Here is a 19,698-nt window from a genome sequence, read left to right on the forward strand (position 1 = left end):
TTGTAAAATAAGAAATTATGATTTATAAAATAAAAACCAATAATGCGCAGAAAGAAGGAGAAAGACTGAGGATCAGCTGTAAGGTACTTGTGGGTAGAACCGACCCGGGAGGCAGGTATAGCTCCTAGGTAAGCACTGCCCGTTCCCTCCCTCCACAGCATATTGTATTTACACTAGTCACAGTGATATCTTCACTCTTCATGGTTATTTCTAATATATTTTCTTAGATAGCCTTTTTGGGCAGAGGTGACATCACACAGGAATATGTTCATTCTTTATTCTTTTATGTTTGATTAAAATATGTCTCCTCAAATTACTTTGAACAGTTGTTAAAGGCTGGAACCAACTGCCTGAGGCAGTAAAGGGGTCCATGACCCTATATGCTTTTAAAAACAGTTATGATGAGCATAGAAATGCAGCCATGGATCTAGAAGAATAAATGATGACCTGACCCGCCCCTTCATTCTTGCATGATGCAGGACCTTGGCGATATTGTCTTGTTCCTGAAGTTGGAGTCTGAAGCTTCCTTTGGGTCCCCTGTCTGGAGATTAGGACGTGTGGAGGAGGTGGAGTACTCTTTGGACGGGGTCATCAGGACCGTCGTGATAAGTTATAAGAATGATGGTGAAAACATTTTCAGGAGAACCCGGAGGAGTGCTTGGAAGATTGCTGTACCCACCACGAAGGTGATCTTGAGCTTGTTGAGGAGCTCAACGAGGCTTCTAAGATTGCTGGTCAGCAGTTCTTCATGAGAAATCCTGAGATGTAATATTAAATGGAAAAAGTGAATTCTGTGAACCTATTTGTTGATTAGCTGGTGAGTCCAGCGTTTTTCCGGGCAGTGTAAAACCTATATCTATTAGGAAGTAACGAGGAGTGACAAACCCAGTGCTCACATAAACCTTGAACTGCAACAAGAGCTGGATCCACATCTAATCATCAATCCTCATCTTCAAGCTGCAGAAGTTATAAAGTACTTTCTATTTAACCCTATATTTAGCCTATATTTAACGAATATTTTACCTTGTTGATTGGAAGCATATTTCGCCTAATTTTATTATATAACTGAAAGTTTTATCTAAAAAATTAAAGTAAAAAGATTTTAAACTTATATATATATATGAGAGGAGGCACGTGCAATACCATCAATCTTAAAATGTAACCATGTATGTAAAACCATTTACTCAAAGAACATTCATTAAAAAAATATTTAACTAGAGGCCTTTTACAGACCAAACAATATGGTCATGTTTGAATGCAAATCCGAATAGATTCTCTACGATATAAACAAAAGGTTTGAGAAATATTATAATACTGTACATTCCTTAACGTACTGTATTACTTGTACATGGGAACAGTGTACACGTTGCTGTACCCTGATCTCATTCCTCCCCGGTGCATCGACAATATATACCCCTGTTCAGGAGCTGAGGACAATATCGTTGTATCCTGACCCAGCTGACTGGTTTGAGAGAAGGAAGACAGGTGTTGTTTTGACACTTGTACAAGAATGCTGTACCACAAACAGTAGTCCTGGAGCTACTGCTGTACCTGTACCTCGACGGAAGAAGATTGTACTGGTACTAAATAATCCTGGTTTCACCCGGATAAGAAGGAGACGCTGTACTCTCTGGACCTCTAGTCATGAAGCTGTCCTGTTATTGCAGCCATGAGTTAATCACAGGTGTGTTATATCTCATGTAACTCTAACGTGTTCAGGACTGGAAGGAGAGTGTTGATAGTGAGTTGAAGATTGAAGGGAGATTGTTGTTCGTACCCTGGAGTTGACAACCTGTTAGTTTGGAGCTGAAGAGGTGTATGCTGAACCTGGGGTGAGAGCCAGATATTCTCAAACCAGGAAACAGATACCCTCCTGGTCTAGTGAGCTCTGACCAGAACAATAACAGGTGTGTTAAACGATGATTTAAAGTGAATTTAAATCTAATATAAACTATTTAAGGAGTAAACCTTCGGAGATAAGGGAATCCGTTTAAATAAACAGTCTCGTCAAGAAATATACCTACGTGGACGGTGCTCCACCCACTCAGTCAATGCACCAAATGTAAGCACTCTTTTAATATATTTGTGTGATTGATTGATTGTAAATAATGATTAGTTGATGGTATTGCTTTAAAAATTGTTAAATTATGTGGAACTGATTAACATTGTGATTTATTTTTTCAGTTTCCACCGCAAGACGTGCTTTCCTTGTTCCTAGAGTATAAATGAACTGTGGATATTTACAGAAACAAGCGCGTGAGAAATGGGTATGATGACTGAGCCTGCGTCCGGCATTTGGCGTGAAGACCTAATTGAAAATTAGGTGAGAAATGCACACTGACTATGCTCTTAGTAATACCATAGATATTAAGAAATTTGTTTAAACTTCTATTTATTGAATACAACATCTCTGGTAATTATAATAGCACAAAAATATCAGACCACATTTGGTAAATGGCAGGACTAAGACTATTCTGTGACTATTATCTCATGAAAAAATATTACTTAAGTTAAATCAATTTATATTATTATTCCTGTTTATTTAGAACATCACTGTCTATCAAACTCATTGTTTTCAGTATTTTCCATTCTATCTGAAAAAAAAAATTCACTGCAGACATGTTCTGCATTTCCAATGACAACAAAATTGTTGTAAACAGTTTGGTCAAAAATATTTATAAAAATATTCAAAAAAAAAAGGTTTATATAGAATTATACAAATATCTTTCCATAAAAGTTTAGCATGATAATTGTTATTTCACTAAATTGAAAAAAAATGATTATAATTTCTATTTTTCAAAAATGAAATTTGTCAGAAAAATTTTCTGCAAAAATGTTAATATGATAAAAATTTTATTTAAGAAATTAAGAATGATGAGAGGAGGGAGGGAACCACAGTTGAGTTTTGATATAGAAAATATACAATTAAAACAAAGATTGATTTATTAAATTCTACAATAAGAGAATTATTTAATAGAAGAGAAGTGACAATTTGAAGCTTACATTGCAAAGCCTTTCTTAATTAATGTTTCTTTTTTTGATGTGTTTTTAAAAGATTAGATTGGGTATTGCAATGTGTTCACATTGATCACAGGGAAACCTCACTCCTTTGTGTTTATTTTCAATATGTATCTTCAGAATACCTGCAGTATTTTCAGCGATCTCGCATTGATCGCATGGATATCTCACTCCTTCATTTGTAAATTGAATATGTCTCTTCAGACGTCTTGCTGTAGTGGCAGTGTGATCACATTGGTCGCATGGATATCTTACCCCTTCATGTTTATTTTCAATATGTTTCTTTAGATGACTTGCTGTAGTTGCAGCATACACGCATTGTAACATGGATATCTTACTCATTCATGTTTATTTTTAATATGTCTCTTCAGATCACTTGCTGTAGTGGCAGAAAATACACATTGGTCGCATGGATATCTCACTCCTTCATGTTTATTTTCAATATGTTTCTTCAGATCACTTACTCTAGTGGCAGAAAATACACATGGATATCTCACTCCTTCATGTTTAGATTCAATATGTCTCTTCAGACATCTTGCTGTAGTGGCAGTGTGATCACATTGGTCGCAAGGATATCTCAATCCTTCATGTTTATTTTTAATATGTATCTTCAAATCACCTGCTTGGGTTGCAGCGTACTGACAATGAGAACAAGGATATCTCACTCCTTCATGTTTAGATTCAATATGTATCTTCAGATTACATGCCTGAGTGGCAGTGTAATCACACTGGTCGCAAGGATATCTTACTCCTTCATGTTTAGATTTAATATGTCTCTTTAGACTTCCTTCTATAGTGGCAGCGTACTCGCATTGATCGCATGGATATCTCACTCCTTTATGTTTAGATTCAATATGTCTCTTCAGACTATCTACTCTAGTAGCAGCGTATTCACAATGAGAACAAGGAAATCTCACTCCTTCATGTTTACTTCGAATATGTGTCTTCAAATGAGTTGATTGAGTTGCCACATAATCACATTTTCCACAGGGATAACTTTTATTTCTTTTATCTGTCAGCTTCCTCTTTTTTAGTCTCTTGTGTTCAGAGAAAAGGGGATCCTCTTCAACCTTAACAACTTCACCTGAAAAATTTAAAAAGAGAATTAATAAATTCAATTCAATTCAATTCAAGAAGCTAGGGAAGTCCCATGGGCTACTCGATCTAATGTAGTTGTATTTTCAGGTGACTTTAAATCTAAACTTAGGGGCATGCCTGATTCACATCGATACCCTTGAAACCTTCATCTGATCTTTAATATAGAAAAAGATGTCGAGCTTTTCCAAAATTTTATTTTCAAAATGTGCAAAACAGCTAAAGTTTTCCTTAAAAATATCATATTTTGAATTTTTTAAAAGATTTAAACAAAATTCTCAGGGTCTCAGGTTTCTATCTTGCTCAGAACGCAACTCCTTAGGTATTTTTAACTCCAAATATAACAGCTCAGCTGAGCTAATACCAGACTGGAATAATAGCAACTAGATTGGTTTATATGATTATCTCAATGATGGTAAATGGTCAGATAAGCTGGATAGGAAAACAACTGAAGATTCATGGGCATTTTTCAAGGACAAGATTATATCAGGTATTAATAAATTCATCCCTTCTATACCCCGATGTACAAGTAATCGACTAAAATGAAATCAATTACAAAATGTATTAACCATAAACAACCTCACTACTAGGTTTACATGTTTACAAGAACTAAAGAGCATTTTGAGCGTTTTAAAAAATCTGAGAAGGATTGCGAAAAAGCAGTTAGAGTTGCAAAGAAGCATAGATACAAATGGTAACAAGAAACCCTTCATCTCATAAATTAAATCTAAAGCTATAAATTTCAAAGTAAGTTCTGCTACAGAATTTCCTCTGGAGAATTTGGGCTGAGGACTATCAATCCTAGAACATCAGGGACACCATGTCCCAGATGTTCTACGATCTGCATATCCGAAGTCAGTGGCAAAAAACCAGCAAATCACACTTTAACTTTTTGTTTCCAAGATTATCACTTTTGTGTTGATAACTACTCAGATGTTATCACCTAAAATTGCCATTCTAGAGTTATTTCTTCCCAGGTCACTTATATGATTTTTGAAACGCTATATATCAATTGCAGCAAGGGTTTGTAGATTTATAAGCATAAGTTATAAAAGAACATCAAAAATCGATCATATACAATATATATATAATGTTTAACTTTACCATGATTTTCTGTACTTTCCTCTTTTACATCTTCTCCTACTACAAATACAGTATATGTATCCTCTACAGTAGAGATTTCTTCTTTAATGGTAACTTTATCTTCTTCCATAATTTCTGCCATTCTTTCTGAAATATGAACATTGTATACAATACATGTTATATTTACACTAATAAAAAAGAAGTTAACATCTTTTAAGGGTAAATAGGCGTTGAATTAAAATAAATAAAAAGCTAGAACTGATTAAAATTTACTCTTTATTCAACTATGTATTTAGTTTGTCTGTTTGTATCAAAAAAACGCCAAAACAGCTGAACATTTTTAGGAAAGGTTTATGGATAAACAGAATATCAAAAATGTATCTTCAATAATCTTTTGTAAAATTTTGAAAATCAACAAGGATATGATGAAATCTGCGAACTTATCTTTCTATGGTTTTATATTCTATGAATAGAAACTGCTTGCCGATAGAGCCAAAAGTAAATGGAAAAAAGGAGATGGGCGTGAAGCGACCTGAGAGCCTAGTTCTCTGAAGCCAATGAAGACATAAGAGGCAGACAACTTGCTGAAGCCATAACTGAAAAACCCTTTGGTATACTTAATGAAGATTATGCCACAAAGAACAACAAATACCTCCAACACTTCACCAGACATCAGTCTAGTCTCAAACTCACTCCTAGCTTCCAGCAACTGGAAGGTAGTGACAAAAATTAGCTCCGACCATCTACCAATACTAATTGATCTATCTGCTAACATCTCTAAGAAAAAAAGTCAAGACAAAAAGTACATAAACTTTTCCAAAGCCAACTGGGCGAAATTTACTGAAGACACAGAAAAAATTTTCTCCGAAGCATATCACACAGAAGATGTTCATGAAGATGAAAGATTCTTCAGGAAAACCATCCAAAATGCAGCAAAGAATTACATCCCCTCTGGCAGAATCATGCGTACCATTCATGAGATACCCACAGAAGCACTGAATGACATTACAAAACGAGACAGACTTAGGAATGAAGACCCAACCAACCCAAGACTTCCAGAACTGAACAGAGATATCAACAAGAAGATCAACATTCACAAACAACAAAAATGGAAAGAACACTTAAGCAAATGCCAACCCAACTCAAAAAAAAACTATGGACAACCATCAAAAATCTCAATAGTGAACCCAAACAACCAGAAAACCAAGGTATCAAATTTAACAACAAGATGTATAACAACCCTAAACAATTAGCAAATAACTTCAACCGCCAGTACACCCCCAATTCTGACAAAAAAACCTTTCCAACAATCCAGAACCACTCTACGCAATCTACAGAAAACACCATCAGACCCAAAAGTTGTGATAACATCAACAGAAGTCTCAGAAGCAATCAAAGCATCCAAAAACTCAAAAGCACTAGGTCCAGACAAACTATCCCCTCTTATTCTGAAACATCTTGGCCCGTTTGGTATCCTTTTCCTTAGTAAAATATACAACAACTGTGTAAACACTGCCACCATCCCCGCTCTCTGGAAAACAGGCCGTATTATCCCACTTTAGAAACCTGACAAATCTGCCGATCAAGGCTCCAGCTACCGACCAATATCCCTACTATCACCCCTAGCCAAGATACTAGAGAAAATCCTCCTTCCTGAAATTACAGACTCAGTAAACCTCGCCAGACACCAACATGGTTTTCGAAAAGGACATTCGACCACCACTGCACTACAGAATATCAGTAACCACATAACAAAAGGACTCAACCAGAAGAAACCAGTGAACCGTACTATAACAGTAGCAATTGATCTGTCAAGAGCCTTCGACACCATAGACCATGATATACTGCTTAGTGACATCAAAGATCTCCAACTGAACGGTCATATCAAACAGTTTCTCTGTGCCTATTTAAGAGGCCGTCAGACCTATGTTGAATTCAGAGGCTCAAAATCCAAATTTAGGAAAATGCGCCAAGGAGTTCCCCAGGGGGGAGTTTTATCTCCTTTGCTCTTTAATCTATATATGTCTAAAATGCCTCAACCCCCTGGTGATATTCAACTAGTAACCTATGCAGACGACACCACAGTCCAAAAATCAGGACCAAAACACGAACCAATATGTCAAGATATAAACCTCTACCTCAACATATTAGACAACTGGTTTAAAGAGAGAAATCTATTTATTTCTCCCTCAAAATCATCAGCAACCATCTTCACCACCTTCTCAAATGAGGCAAACTTTGATCTCCCAATCTTCATAAATGGCCAAAAGGTCCCAACTGTAAAACAACCCAAAATTCTCGGTGTAACCTTTGACAACCTATTTACTTTCAGGCACCATGCCACAAATATCAAAACCAAAGTTCAATCTAGAAACAATATCCTAAAAGCACTAGCTGGTACCACCTGGGGTATGGAAAAAGAAATCCTACTCCAAACTTATAAAGCAATTGGACAATCAATTCTAAACTACTGCTGTCCCATATGGGGTCCTAATCTTTGTGATTCAAAATGGTCAGAGCTTCAATCAGCCCAAAACTCCGCCCTTAGAACGGCCATGGGATGTGTAAAGAGACTAACTCTAACCATCTTCATGCTGAAAGTAAGACTCTTCCAGTAAAAGAACATTGCCAAATGCTATCAAAGCAATTTCTCCTAGCTACACAGCAAGACTCACATCCAAACAACAATACAGACATCAACCACAACTCTGATCGCCTCATGAAAAATACATTAACATCCCAACATGGTGATTACATCAGACCTCTAATACAGCCAGGAAACCTAAACTACAAATCTCTAATAAAAACTATTCATACCGAATCTGTCTCAACATACATCCAGTCACAAGACAATAACCCGGTACTAGATGAACTCCCACCTGCCAAAAAACAAATCAGAATCAACACTACCCAGAAGAACTATATCTCTACAATCACAGCTAAGGTCAGGCCACAGTTCCATCCTCAACAGCTACCTATCTAGAATCCGCAAGGATGTCACAGACGAATGCCTAGACTGCCAGATGCACCCACATACCACAAATCACCTATTCAACTGCCATGAAAACCCTACTTCCCTCACAGTAAGAGATCTCTGGAACAATCCTACAGACGTCGCGAGATTCTTGAGGTTGGAAGGTGGAGAGGATGAAAATGGATGAGAGCCAGCCTGGGCTACAACAACAACAACAACAACATCAACAACAAAGCCTAGTCTAATATATTTAAGCACATATGGGCTGACAAAAATCGGCTCAAAAAATATTTTGTAACACTGAGACAAAATTTCTTTTTATATAAAATCCCACTTTTTGGTGTGAGATTCAGTTTAATTATGCTATATATCAGCCTTATACACATACTTTCCTCCTATCCACAAATGATATCATATGTGCAAGCATATTCTTGATGGAATCGCACCCATAAGGCAAAATTTCATTTTCAAAACGATATTATATTAATGTATCATGGATATTTTGTTTGGTTTTCTCATATTTTCCCTTTAACATGAGTTTCCAGATGATGAATGTGAATCTTTAAAATATAAGTATTAGTTGTAGATTTATCACAATGTTTACAAAGATATTTATTTATTCCTTTTCTCCTCCGGTAAATTTTGGAATGTTATCCCTGGAAAATGTTGAGGTGCAATGAGAAAAAAGACAATTTTAAGTTTGCAGTGCAAAATACTTCTTATTTAATATGTTTCCTTTTTTGATGTGTTTTTAAATGAGAGGATTGGGTGGCAACGTATTCACACTGATCGCAAGGATATCTCACTCCTTCATGAATATTTTCAATATGTATCTTCAAAGCACTTGCTGTAGTGGCAGCGTACTTGCATTGATCGCATGGATAACTTACTCCTTCATGTTTATTTTTAAAATGTTTCTTCAGTTTACTTTGGTCAAATGCAACGTATTCACACTGATCACAGGAATACCTTACTCCTTCATGTTTAGATTCAATATGTATCTTCAGACTGCCTGATGTAGTGGCAGCGTATTCACAATGAGAGCATGGATATCTCACTCCATCATGTTTAGATTCAATGTGTCTTTTCAGACCCTGTACACCAGTAGCAACGTATTCACACTGATTACAGGGATATCTCACTCCTTCGTGTTTAGATTCAATATGTTTCTTCAGATTTCCTGGGTCGGTTGCAGCATACACACAGTGGCCACAGGGATATCTCACTCCTTCATGTTTATTTTTAATATGTCTCCTCAGACTACTTTGGTCAGTTGCAGCATACATACACTGGCAACACGGATATCTAACTCCTTCATGTTTTTTTTCAATATGATTCTTCAGATTACCTGCTGTAGTGGCAGTATATTCACAATTAGAACAAGAATATCTCACTCCTTCGTGCTTAGATTTAATGTGTATCTTCAGACTACTGGATGTAGTGGCAGCGTATTCACATTGATCGCAAGGATATGTGACTCCTTCATGTTTTGATTTAATGTGTATCTTCAGACTACCTGCTTGAGTGGCAGCGTATTCACATTGATCACATGGATACCTCACTCCTTCATGCATATTTTCAATATGTCTCTTTACATCACATGCTTGAGTTGCCATATAATCACATTTTACACAGGGAAAACTTGTATCTCTTTTTTCTCTCAGTTTCCTCTTTTTAAGCCTCTTTTGTTCAGGGAAAAGGGGATCTACTTCAATCTTGACAACTTTGCCTGAAAAAAATCAAAAAGAGAATAAATAAAATATTAACCTCAAGTATCACAAATGGTTTTAAATTTTGAATAATATCTTGAAATTAATAATGAGACTGTCCTTGTAATTTCAAGTGGATATCGCATTCATAGTTTGTCAAACAAAGCTTTTAAACTATTAAATTCCATTCTATTAATTGAGGGTCACTTGAAAGTAGTGTAATCCAAGCCAGAAGGATGGTTGTTTGATAAACTGTATCTATCTATTATGACATCCCAATAACACGAATGTTACCAGGAAACCACCCCTCCCTGCAACCCTCTGCCTCCCTGAGGAGTACGTGGGTCACAGAGTTAGCATGACATGTGCAATGATACTGTTATGCCCGAGTGGCAGTAGCTGTATATATATATATATATAGTAGTTAAGGGGGAAATACCCCGTTAGTTTTCTGTTTTTCCTTATCATATGCAAACATGCTTTAAATAGAACCAAGTCAAGCCGACTTTTCGACACTGCATCAGACGCTAGGGATAGCTTGGGTTCATCGATCTGAGTGTGAAGATAGTGGAGAGCCAGTTTATTGATTTCATCTTTATTCAAGTCCTATAGTAGGTTTAAAAAACAGTGAATAAACTATCCCAGTAGCCGGTTTTTAAAAAAATTCTAGGTTAGTTCACTAATGCATGCAGAAAAAATATGGAAAAAAATTGATCCGTATTAGGGGTCAATATAATTCTATCCAATACGATCCCAAGTTTTGATCGTTTGATTTTATGGGTATTAATTAAACCAAAAAACATGTCATTCTTGTAAACAATTGGAAGTATCATATCAAGATGTAGAAAAAAATCCATACTGTATATCGATTACTGATATTTACAAATTTGTCAATTTTAACAATGACGTAAGTGTAAATTCATGCCCCATTTGGGATCAGAAATAGAATTTTATGGACACCTGAACCGTAAAGTACACTGAACTTGTTAATATTAAAACAAAATACCAAGATTGATATGTTTTAAAGAATTTTTTTTTACCGATCACTTTTTTTTTGAAACGCTGAATATAAATTGATGCAAGGGCTTTTAGATTTATAAACTTGAACTTAAAAAAAAATACTTTAAAAATTAATTATCCTTAGCTGAAAACTTTAGAATGAAATATCCAGATATCCCGTCGAATAATTAATATCCAGTTTAAATATTGCTTGTTCTCCACATGAATTTAAACTCCAGATTAGTTAACCGATCGGAATTTAAGATATCCCATTCTAAAGTTTTCAGCTCTTGATAGATATATATATATATATTTATATATTTTATTTATTCCAACTGATGATTGGATTAGACCCATGAAACATTTCGTCTTGGAAAAAATATATATTTAAACATCTAAAATGTATGTTTAAACTGAAAAAGTTGAAAATTCATATATATACAGGGTGATTTAAAAAAAAGTGTGATTTGCGGCGCCTGCTGCAAAATTGTACCTTTTTTGTGCAACTCTTCTGTATGGTGTTTTTTTCAATATTTTTTAACTGTTTAAAAAAATTTTTTGGTACTTCAATGGCCCAAAAAAAATCCAGTAAAACAAAAATGTGTAACTAAATTGTTTCTATTGAAATCTAAAATTTTAAAAAGATTGAATTACAGAATCTCAGAAAATTTGCAAAATTGCAATTAGAACAAAAAATTGCGAATTTTCTAATTACAATTTTGCAAATTTTCTGAGATTCTGTGATTCAATCTTTTTAAAATTTTGGAATTCGATAGAAACAATTATATTTATCTTCTTAAAATAAGTCTAGAGCGTGTTCTATCATTTTTAAAATTGGTTATTGCTGGACACTGTGTTTCATGTTGGACGTTCTTCAACAGCAAAGATATATATGAATAAAATAATGAACCATACCTTGATTTTCTGTACTTTCCTCCTTTACATCTTCTTCCGCTACATATACAGTAAATGTATCCTCTACAGTAGAGATTTCTTCTTTAATGGTAACTTTATCTTCTTCCATAATTTCTGCCATTCTCTCTGAAATATGTACATTGTACAATACATTTTATATTTTAAAGCTAAATAAAAATGAATAAAAATCTGCAAACAAAGATTTACACTGATTAATCTATCTATCTATATATTTAGTTTGTCTGTCTGTTTGTATCCAATAAACGTCGAAACTAATGGAAATTGGAAAAGAGAAAATAAATCAGCAGGGATATCTCACTCCTTCATGTTTATTTTCAATATGTATCTTCAGATTTATTGCTCTAGTGGCAGCGTACTCACATTGATCACGGGGATATCCCACTTTTTCATGTTTAGATTCAATATGTACTTTAAGATGTCTTACTGTAGTGGCAGCGTATTCACATTGATCACAGGGATATTTCACTCCTTTATGTTTATTTTCTATGTAATTCTTCAGATTACTTTGGTCAGTAGCAGCATGATCACATTGATCGCATATATATCTTAACTCCTTTGTGTTTATTTTCAATATGACCCTTCAGATGTCTTTATGAAGTGGCATCGTACTCACATTGATACAAATACCCTTCCATAAAAAGGGTGATATTTGTTAGTAAACGCCAAGAAAGGGTTGTTGATTTTACAGCATCGCATGGTAAATTGAGAAATATGTATGTTTATAATTAAGACCAAAAATATGCTGAAAGAATGAGGATCTGAATGTGAAGCTTCAACACGAGAGTTTTAGTTGTATATTAATCACATTGATTAAAAAGATATTTATTTAATCCTTGTTCCAAACTTTCGGAAGGGACTGACATCAATTATCAAAAATAAGAATTTCCCAAAATCCAAAGCATTTGGGAAACTTCCTTGAAACCCAGGAATTTGGGAAATTTCTAAAATATTTTAGATGCACCACCATCAGATTTCAAAAAGAATTAGGGAAATTGGGGAATTTCCCAAATGACTGGGTATCTTGGAATCTGATGGTGGTGTAATTGAAATATTTTGTAAATTTCCCAAATACCTGTGTGTCTGAGAAATTTCCTAAATGCCTGAGTATCTTGAAATTTTGTTCAGATCTTTCATCAATCGTCAGAAATGTTACAGAGATAATTTTTATTCCTTATTTCTCACTTTTAGTTCCTTGATTTATCCTCAATACTTTTAACCCCTAAGGCTGTAACCAGTAGGGGGAGGGGTCTCCTCCTGAAATTGGGGAACGTTCCCCCTTGCAGAATATTGGAACGCAACAACAGTCCAAAATAATTTAATTTAGAAATATTTTGTTTCAGAACAAATGGAAATTAGAAAAGAGAAAACAAATAACCCCACGAGTCAAGGGTTGTGAGGTAAAAATTACCAAACTGCATTTACTGAATGTACTAGTGTGAAGTGAGGTCTTATAGCTTGTACCATGATGTTATAATGAATGTACTAGTGTGAAGTGAGGTCTTATAGCTTGTACCATGATGTTATAATGAATGTACTAGTGTGAAGTGAGGTCTTATAGCTTGTACCATGTTATAATTTAAACCTAAAAACTTGTCTTTAAATTAACGAAATTTACTCTTTGTAAATAATAATTAAAAGATTCATTATTTTACTACTAAAAAGATTCTTGTTGGCAGAAATATGAATATCAATCAATTTGTTATTAACTAACTAAAAATTAATTATCCTTAGNGAAAAATTCCTTTTGTTTAATTGGGAATATTAACTTTTATTTAATGAATGTAATCCATATAAATATTAGGGGTGATTGATTTTACCATTCCACTCCCATACATGAACATAGAACTTCACTAATTTCCATGTCCATATATGCTACTGTGGTTCAATGGCTACAACAACAACAACAACAACAACATATATAATTATTATTTTAAAACAAAACAGTTGTGATTGCCAATCAGAAGCAAGTTTTTATGAAATTAAGGTAAGTTTACTACCGAATGCGGAAAAAACTTTAAAATACATTTAAAGAGTATTGGAAGTTTCATATGGAACACTGAATTTGTTGATATTGAAACAATTAAGTAAGTAAAGTAAGTAAGCCCTGTATTAAACAATTTTGAAAATATCCAAACATAGTATTCACCAGCTTCTGGTGTATGATACCAAGATCAACAAGTTTTAAAGAATCTTTTTTGATTTTTCTAAAAATCAGTTGCTTTAACGTCTTTTAGATCTATGTGCCTTAAGTTCTTAAAGCCGAGATCGATCACTTATGAAATATAAATAAAAAAAATCAGTATTCACCCATACCTTGATTTTCTGTACTTTCCTCCTTTACATCTTCCACTACATTAATAGTACATGAATCCTTTACAGTAGAGATTTCTTCATCCATAATTTCTTCCATTCTCTCTGAAATGTGTACTTTTTATTAACCCATTTGTTCGACATGAGCGTCGTTTTCGGCACATAAATTCAAACCCTGACTAACTATCTGACTATCTATGCTGGACCTTTCATATCTTTTTCTGCAAATGAATACAGTTTCAAATTTTGTCTGCCATGCCCAGATGGCACCTGGATCAATATTTTTTCAGTTTCACCCAGGAAAGCATGTCAGATTCACAAAATTCCAATAGGAAAATTCAACCCTCGTCCAAATTCGATGTTTTTAACTATTGATCAAAACTTATGTAAAATAAATTATAGCATTTGTTATATATTTTTTGTTTTTGCCAAGTTTTGTTTTTTTTCTGTTTATTTCCATATATTTTTTTGACAAAATGTTGTGCGTCGTTTTAGACGCATGAACATTGCACACTACAAACTGTAAACTGAATGCTGCACACTTGAAACTGTACAATGCAGTGCACACTTATGCTGCACATTTCCCACTGTAAACTGTACACTGCACACTGCATGCTGCACGCTGCATGCTGCATGCTGCATGCTGCATGCTGCATGCTGCATGCTGCACGCTGCACGCTGCACACTGCACACTGCACATTACAAACTGCACAATGAATGCTTCACACTTCACAGTGTACACTGCAAACTAGACACTTGACATTGCACAATGCAGTGTACAATAAATGCTGCACACTATACACTGTATGCCGCACACTACGCAATCTAAACTGTACATAGATCACAGCACATGGCACACTGCACAATGCATACTGCACACTGTACACTGTAGGCCCTGTAAACTGTACACTGCACATTCCAAACTGCACACTGCTACACAGCAAACAGCACACTGCACACTGTACACTGCAAACTGAGTACGTCAAATGTATACTGCTTACTACAAACTGACAATTCATAGTAAAGGCAACTGACCTCTGCACACTGCCCATTGCACACTATTCATTTCACACTGAACACTGCAAAATGTGCATTTTACGATGTGCAATGTACACTGCACACTTAACACTTCAATCTGTACACTGAACACTGCAATATGTATATTGCACACTTCACTTGCTGTATATTGCAAACTGTACACTTATCTCTTTACATAGTACCCCTAAGGGAGCTGTCCTTGAAATGTAATTCTGTCACTACGGGAGCTAGTCCGTATTAATGGGTTAAGTTAGGTCAGGCCGCGCCAACTGATAGGTCCAAGATGCTAGTTACCCTAGAAACCATTTTACGTGACTAATGTTAAATCATTTCGTAATTCAACGTTACGGAACGTACCAACAATTGTAACGTTACAGAACTTTAAAATAACTTAAATGTTATACCTACATACATACCTTTATGAAGGTTGGTAACGTTAGTTTTAGGTTTATATTGAACTTTTAATTTACGTAATATATTAGCGTAAATTTACGTTACATATCGTAAGATATAACATCAGCTTAAGGTTTTCTTTGAACATCAGATAACTGTATTTGGCGTAATTGGGGTTCATAAATAAACGTTAATTTACAAAATATCTTACTTAGTTGTAAGGTTTAAAGTTTTACGTTTGATATTCATGCATCGATGTATGTAACAAAATTTTTGCAAATTTTGCGACTTAATCCATATCAATGCCAAACTAGCTTTTAATATAAATTGCCCTTAACATTTCAAAAAATGTTTTGTGCGTACCATTTTATGTGAATAGTTTAATTTAGCAGCATTTTAAGATATTTGAATCAGCATGTTTTGAAATATGGCATTTGATCTATTACAATTTTCACTACATAGAATATGTACATTTTCAATTGTCGCACGCACGCCTTATAAAGGGTATTTGAATGTATATGCCTAGACCCTCAGCATACCTTTAGTAAAACCTAAACCAACTATGGACACTGATGTAGACATTCTGTGATTTATTTACTTATAGATGACACTCATGTAAGTATTTATATAAAATCATTATAAAAATTGTTCTAATCAATGTTATATTGTTGCTAAAATACTTCAATCTAATTCAGTTAAACCACTTCTCTCTCCTCCCCTTTCATCTGTTGTTAAACTGTAAGAAAATCTATTAAGTTTCACACTCCAAATAAAGATTCAAAGAAGAAACAGTTTGTATAAAGAGAGCAGTTTGAAACCAGTCATCCAAAGGATATCAATATACCTGTCTACTCCCCAGTGTATAACCCTGGCCCGGAAGACAATGGGAGTAGACCACTAACTAGTCCACCTACCCCCCCCTTAGAGTATTGCACACCAATAAGTAAAATTTAGCTACTTGTGGGGCATATCCATGGGTCACTAAAGTTTAAACTGGATTGGAGGCTGTTATTCAAGGTTTTAACTAGGAGCTTGTAAACCAAGATTAACACTGGAGTGGAGGTTGTTAACCAAGGTTTAAACTTTAGTGGAGGTTGTGAACCCAAAGCTCAAACTGGAGTGGAGGTTGTTAACAAAGGTTTAAACTTTAGTGGAGGTTGTGAACCTAAAGCTTAAACTGGAGTGGAGGTGGTTAACCAAGGCTTAAACTGCAAGCGGAGGTTGTTAACCAAGGTTTAAACTGGAGTTGAAGTTGTTAACCAGGTTTAAACTATAGTGCTAGGGTTGATAACCAAAGTTTACTGGGGAGAAATTCCCCCTGAATACCCATGCTTCCTGAGAAATACCATTTTACCAATTGAAAGCATGACACTTAGGTATCTTCAATTGAGATAATTGAGATAATTAGTGAACTTAATACTTCATTTTTACAAGTGGGGTGGATAAGACTTCTAAATTTTATGTTCTTTCTATGCATGAAATTAGTTTTGTGTATTATAGATATTGAACTTGAGTAGGCGAATATAAATTCTGAACATTGTACAGGTCTTTTGTAAATATCTTTTAAATGGTGATAGATATTTCTTAGGCCGGGGTTAGGTAATTTTTAGTAAACAGGCAGCCTGACCTTTAGTATCTTAACTTAAATAATGAATTGCAGTCAATAAATGGCGCGAATAGGATCTAAGATTTGGCTCAAATAAACATATATGCCTTGTTTCTCAGTTTTTGTTGACCAAGCCAATCTGATAACAAATTGAAAATTCAATACACATATAGATTGATGTCGATTAAACTGCAGTGTTAAAAATGCATTAAATTAAAATCTCAGAAAACAGGATTTTACACCAGGTCTCTTGATTCACTTGATTGAGGTGGAGGAGATTACAAATTCAGGAGCACACATGACAAAGAAAACGTTTGGGTGCAGTTGTGGGAGTTGTGGTTACCAATTTAGGCATGGGTGCTGNCCGTATCCTCTGACGTCACTGATTAAAACTATTGGTGGAGAATTCTCAGACCGCCAAAGAAATCCCAATCACAATTATGCGTATACTCGCCTACAACAGATCTTATCCCAAGACAGTTCTAGGACCAGTGTCAACTTTGTGCCCTGTACAGATGTGGCGTTATTTCTGGGTAAACGTTAAATAATGGTAGTAGACTCTACGCAGCAAATTTTCCGAGGCATTCATGCACAATTCTGTGAATGTAAACAGTAAATTAAGTGAAAGTATTTCTCATATATGAGAATCAATCAAGTTTTGCTGAGCGACAGACAGTAAATATCAATTGTTTTAACATTAGGGATCGATATTACAGCTTAGTTTACATTAGTTAATTGCAACTAATGAGAGTTTAATGTATAGTTAATTACTTCTGTACTCTCATTATCTATCAGCATATAGTGTATATTTTAAGTGTATAAATATAATTTCTAATTTTGAAATTTCAGATAAAATACAAGATTTCTGTTGTGCGCATTGCCGTAAACTGCAAAAATATGCGCGGATGCCGCGGAAAATTTCCTGCGTAGAATCTACTACCATTATTTAACGTTTACCCAGAAATAACGCCACAACTACCTTATCCCTATTCCAGTACCCATGAATTTAGGACTTCCGGCAGGATGGTGTATCTTTCGACCTACGCAAATTCACTGTACTTTGCTTTAGAGTTTTTATCTACGCCAAATCCGTTGTTTTACACATCTGACCTATTAGCACGGGGGTTTTCAGCTGCTGTGTGGACTGGCGGTCAGAACTTCAGTAGGGGGGGATGTTGCGTATAGACAATATAATTTTACCCATCTGTACTCCCCCTCACACGCAGGCGTCCTACCGAAATTATTTATTCTGGATCTACAAAATTCATCCCCCCTCTCTCTTTCTTGTAATTTGACGCATATTTTTTTCGTCTTCGCTATATTTGCTATGCTAAATCAACGGAACTATGAAAGAAATAATTTAAGCCAACAGTCAAAAAAAAATTTGCAACTTAATTTCTAAAATGTAAAATCTAACACATTTAAACTTTTTCAATGTACAATACAATTTAAGTATTATTTTAATCTAAAATTAAAGTCCCGCTTGGATAAATCGTTGGTTCGATGATATGACACTTTTCACTGACGGATTTCAGCGGCAAATTATTTTCTCCATCTTTGTAGAATCCAAACCAAATAAACCTGACACTATCTCCGCTGCGCATTGAAATCGGCACAAAAGAATTTTTTGTTATAGTTCTTGATGATAGATTGACATTTATTGGTCCTACGCGCCTCAACGGTTAGTATTTGGTTCTAATAAAGGCTGCAGAGCTCGAGGACTCCTAGCCCCAATTGCTCTGCTCGATCCAAGAAGTTTAAAACTTTTAAGAAGGTAACCCCACCGTATTAAACTTCTCAGGTTCTAATGGACCCCGCCCCCTTCCCTCAATCAAATTTTTACATTGCGTATTTATAATTTAATTATTAGTAGTATTTTTTCATCGGGGTTAGTAATATTGTACATCATTCTTTATCGATTTTTAGGCAGTTTAAAAAACATGAATAAATTTGGTCTTGTGGCCGCAGCGCTCTGCCAAATAGCCCAGATAGTGTCTTACCTAACCCTAAATATATACTAATTTTGATGAAAATTGTTGAGATAGAAGGTTTGTCCTGGCCTATCATTATTAGTCATTTAAATTGTTAAAGGGCAAACAGCTGTAAACCTGACATGTTGAACTTGTTAATTATTGGGGCCTCTTCAAATTAAGTCGGCAGTCCCTTAGGCCTTTAGTAATAGAAAAAAATTATATTTTCAGGTAAAATGAGTATTACTCAAGGACCTAAGTATATGTACGAGAGGCTTGTGCCTAAATGGAAGGCCTGGAGACTCAGCGAGCCTGAAAAATATGGAAAAGGGTTTATTGGTCTCTTAAAAAATGCATATGGAGAGGTGAGTGATACAATTATCCAGCAAGGGTGGTAGGGGGTTTTAATGAGGATAATTAGCCGTGGAGAGGGGATGTTGTAATGAGGATAATTAGCCGTGGAGAGGAGGGGTTGTAATGAGGATAATTAGCCGTGGAGAGGGGGGTTGTAATGAGGATAGTTAGCCGTGGAGAGGGTGGGTTGTAATGATTTTAATTAGCTGTGGA

At 35.1% G+C, this 19,698-nt stretch overlaps 3 protein-coding genes across 4 annotated transcripts in view; 1 reads left to right on the forward strand and 2 right to left on the reverse strand.

Annotated features, from left to right (window-relative positions):
• Nucleotides 1-2,925: 2,925 nt before the first annotated feature.
• LOC111714470 (RE1-silencing transcription factor) lies at nt 2,926-5,699 on the reverse strand. Its single transcript, XM_023489579.1, has 2 exons — nt 5,218-5,699; nt 2,926-4,102 (listed from the first exon to the last, which is right to left on the reverse strand). Exons 1-2 carry the CDS (start codon nt 5,336-5,338, stop codon nt 3,357-3,359), a joined length of 867 nt encoding a protein of 288 aa, XP_023345347.1. The 5' UTR covers nt 5,339-5,699; the 3' UTR covers nt 2,926-3,356.
• Nucleotides 5,700-8,616: 2,917 nt separating this feature from the next.
• On the reverse strand, nt 8,617-14,308 carry LOC111714469 (zinc finger protein 431). 2 transcript variants are annotated; one of them, XM_023489578.1, is made up of 2 exons: nt 14,128-14,308; nt 8,617-9,899 (listed from the first exon to the last, which is right to left on the reverse strand). In XM_023489578.1, exons 1-2 carry the CDS (start codon nt 14,222-14,224, stop codon nt 8,890-8,892), a joined length of 1,107 nt encoding a protein of 368 aa, XP_023345346.1. In that variant the 5' UTR covers nt 14,225-14,308; the 3' UTR covers nt 8,617-8,889. The 2 variants fall into 2 exon arrangements, with proteins under 2 accessions (XP_023345346.1, XP_023345345.1); XM_023489577.1 differs by lacking the exon at nt 14,128-14,308 and adding an exon at nt 11,794-11,915.
• A 5,015-nt stretch (nt 14,309-19,323) lies between these two features.
• The window catches only part of LOC111714466 (uncharacterized), a gene marked incomplete in the record, with an annotated part of 2,670 nt that continues 2,295 nt past the window's right edge, over nt 19,324-19,698 (forward strand). The window contains 1 exon segment of the mRNA XM_023489576.1: nt 19,324-19,496. Coding sequence (XP_023345344.1) covers nt 19,368-19,496 — 129 coding nt within the window.

This window comes from Eurytemora carolleeae, unplaced genomic scaffold (assembly GCF_000591075.1).
Source record: "Eurytemora carolleeae unplaced genomic scaffold, Eaff_2.0 scaffold1517, whole genome shotgun sequence".
NCBI lineage: Eukaryota > Metazoa > Arthropoda > Copepoda > Calanoida > Temoridae > Eurytemora > Eurytemora carolleeae.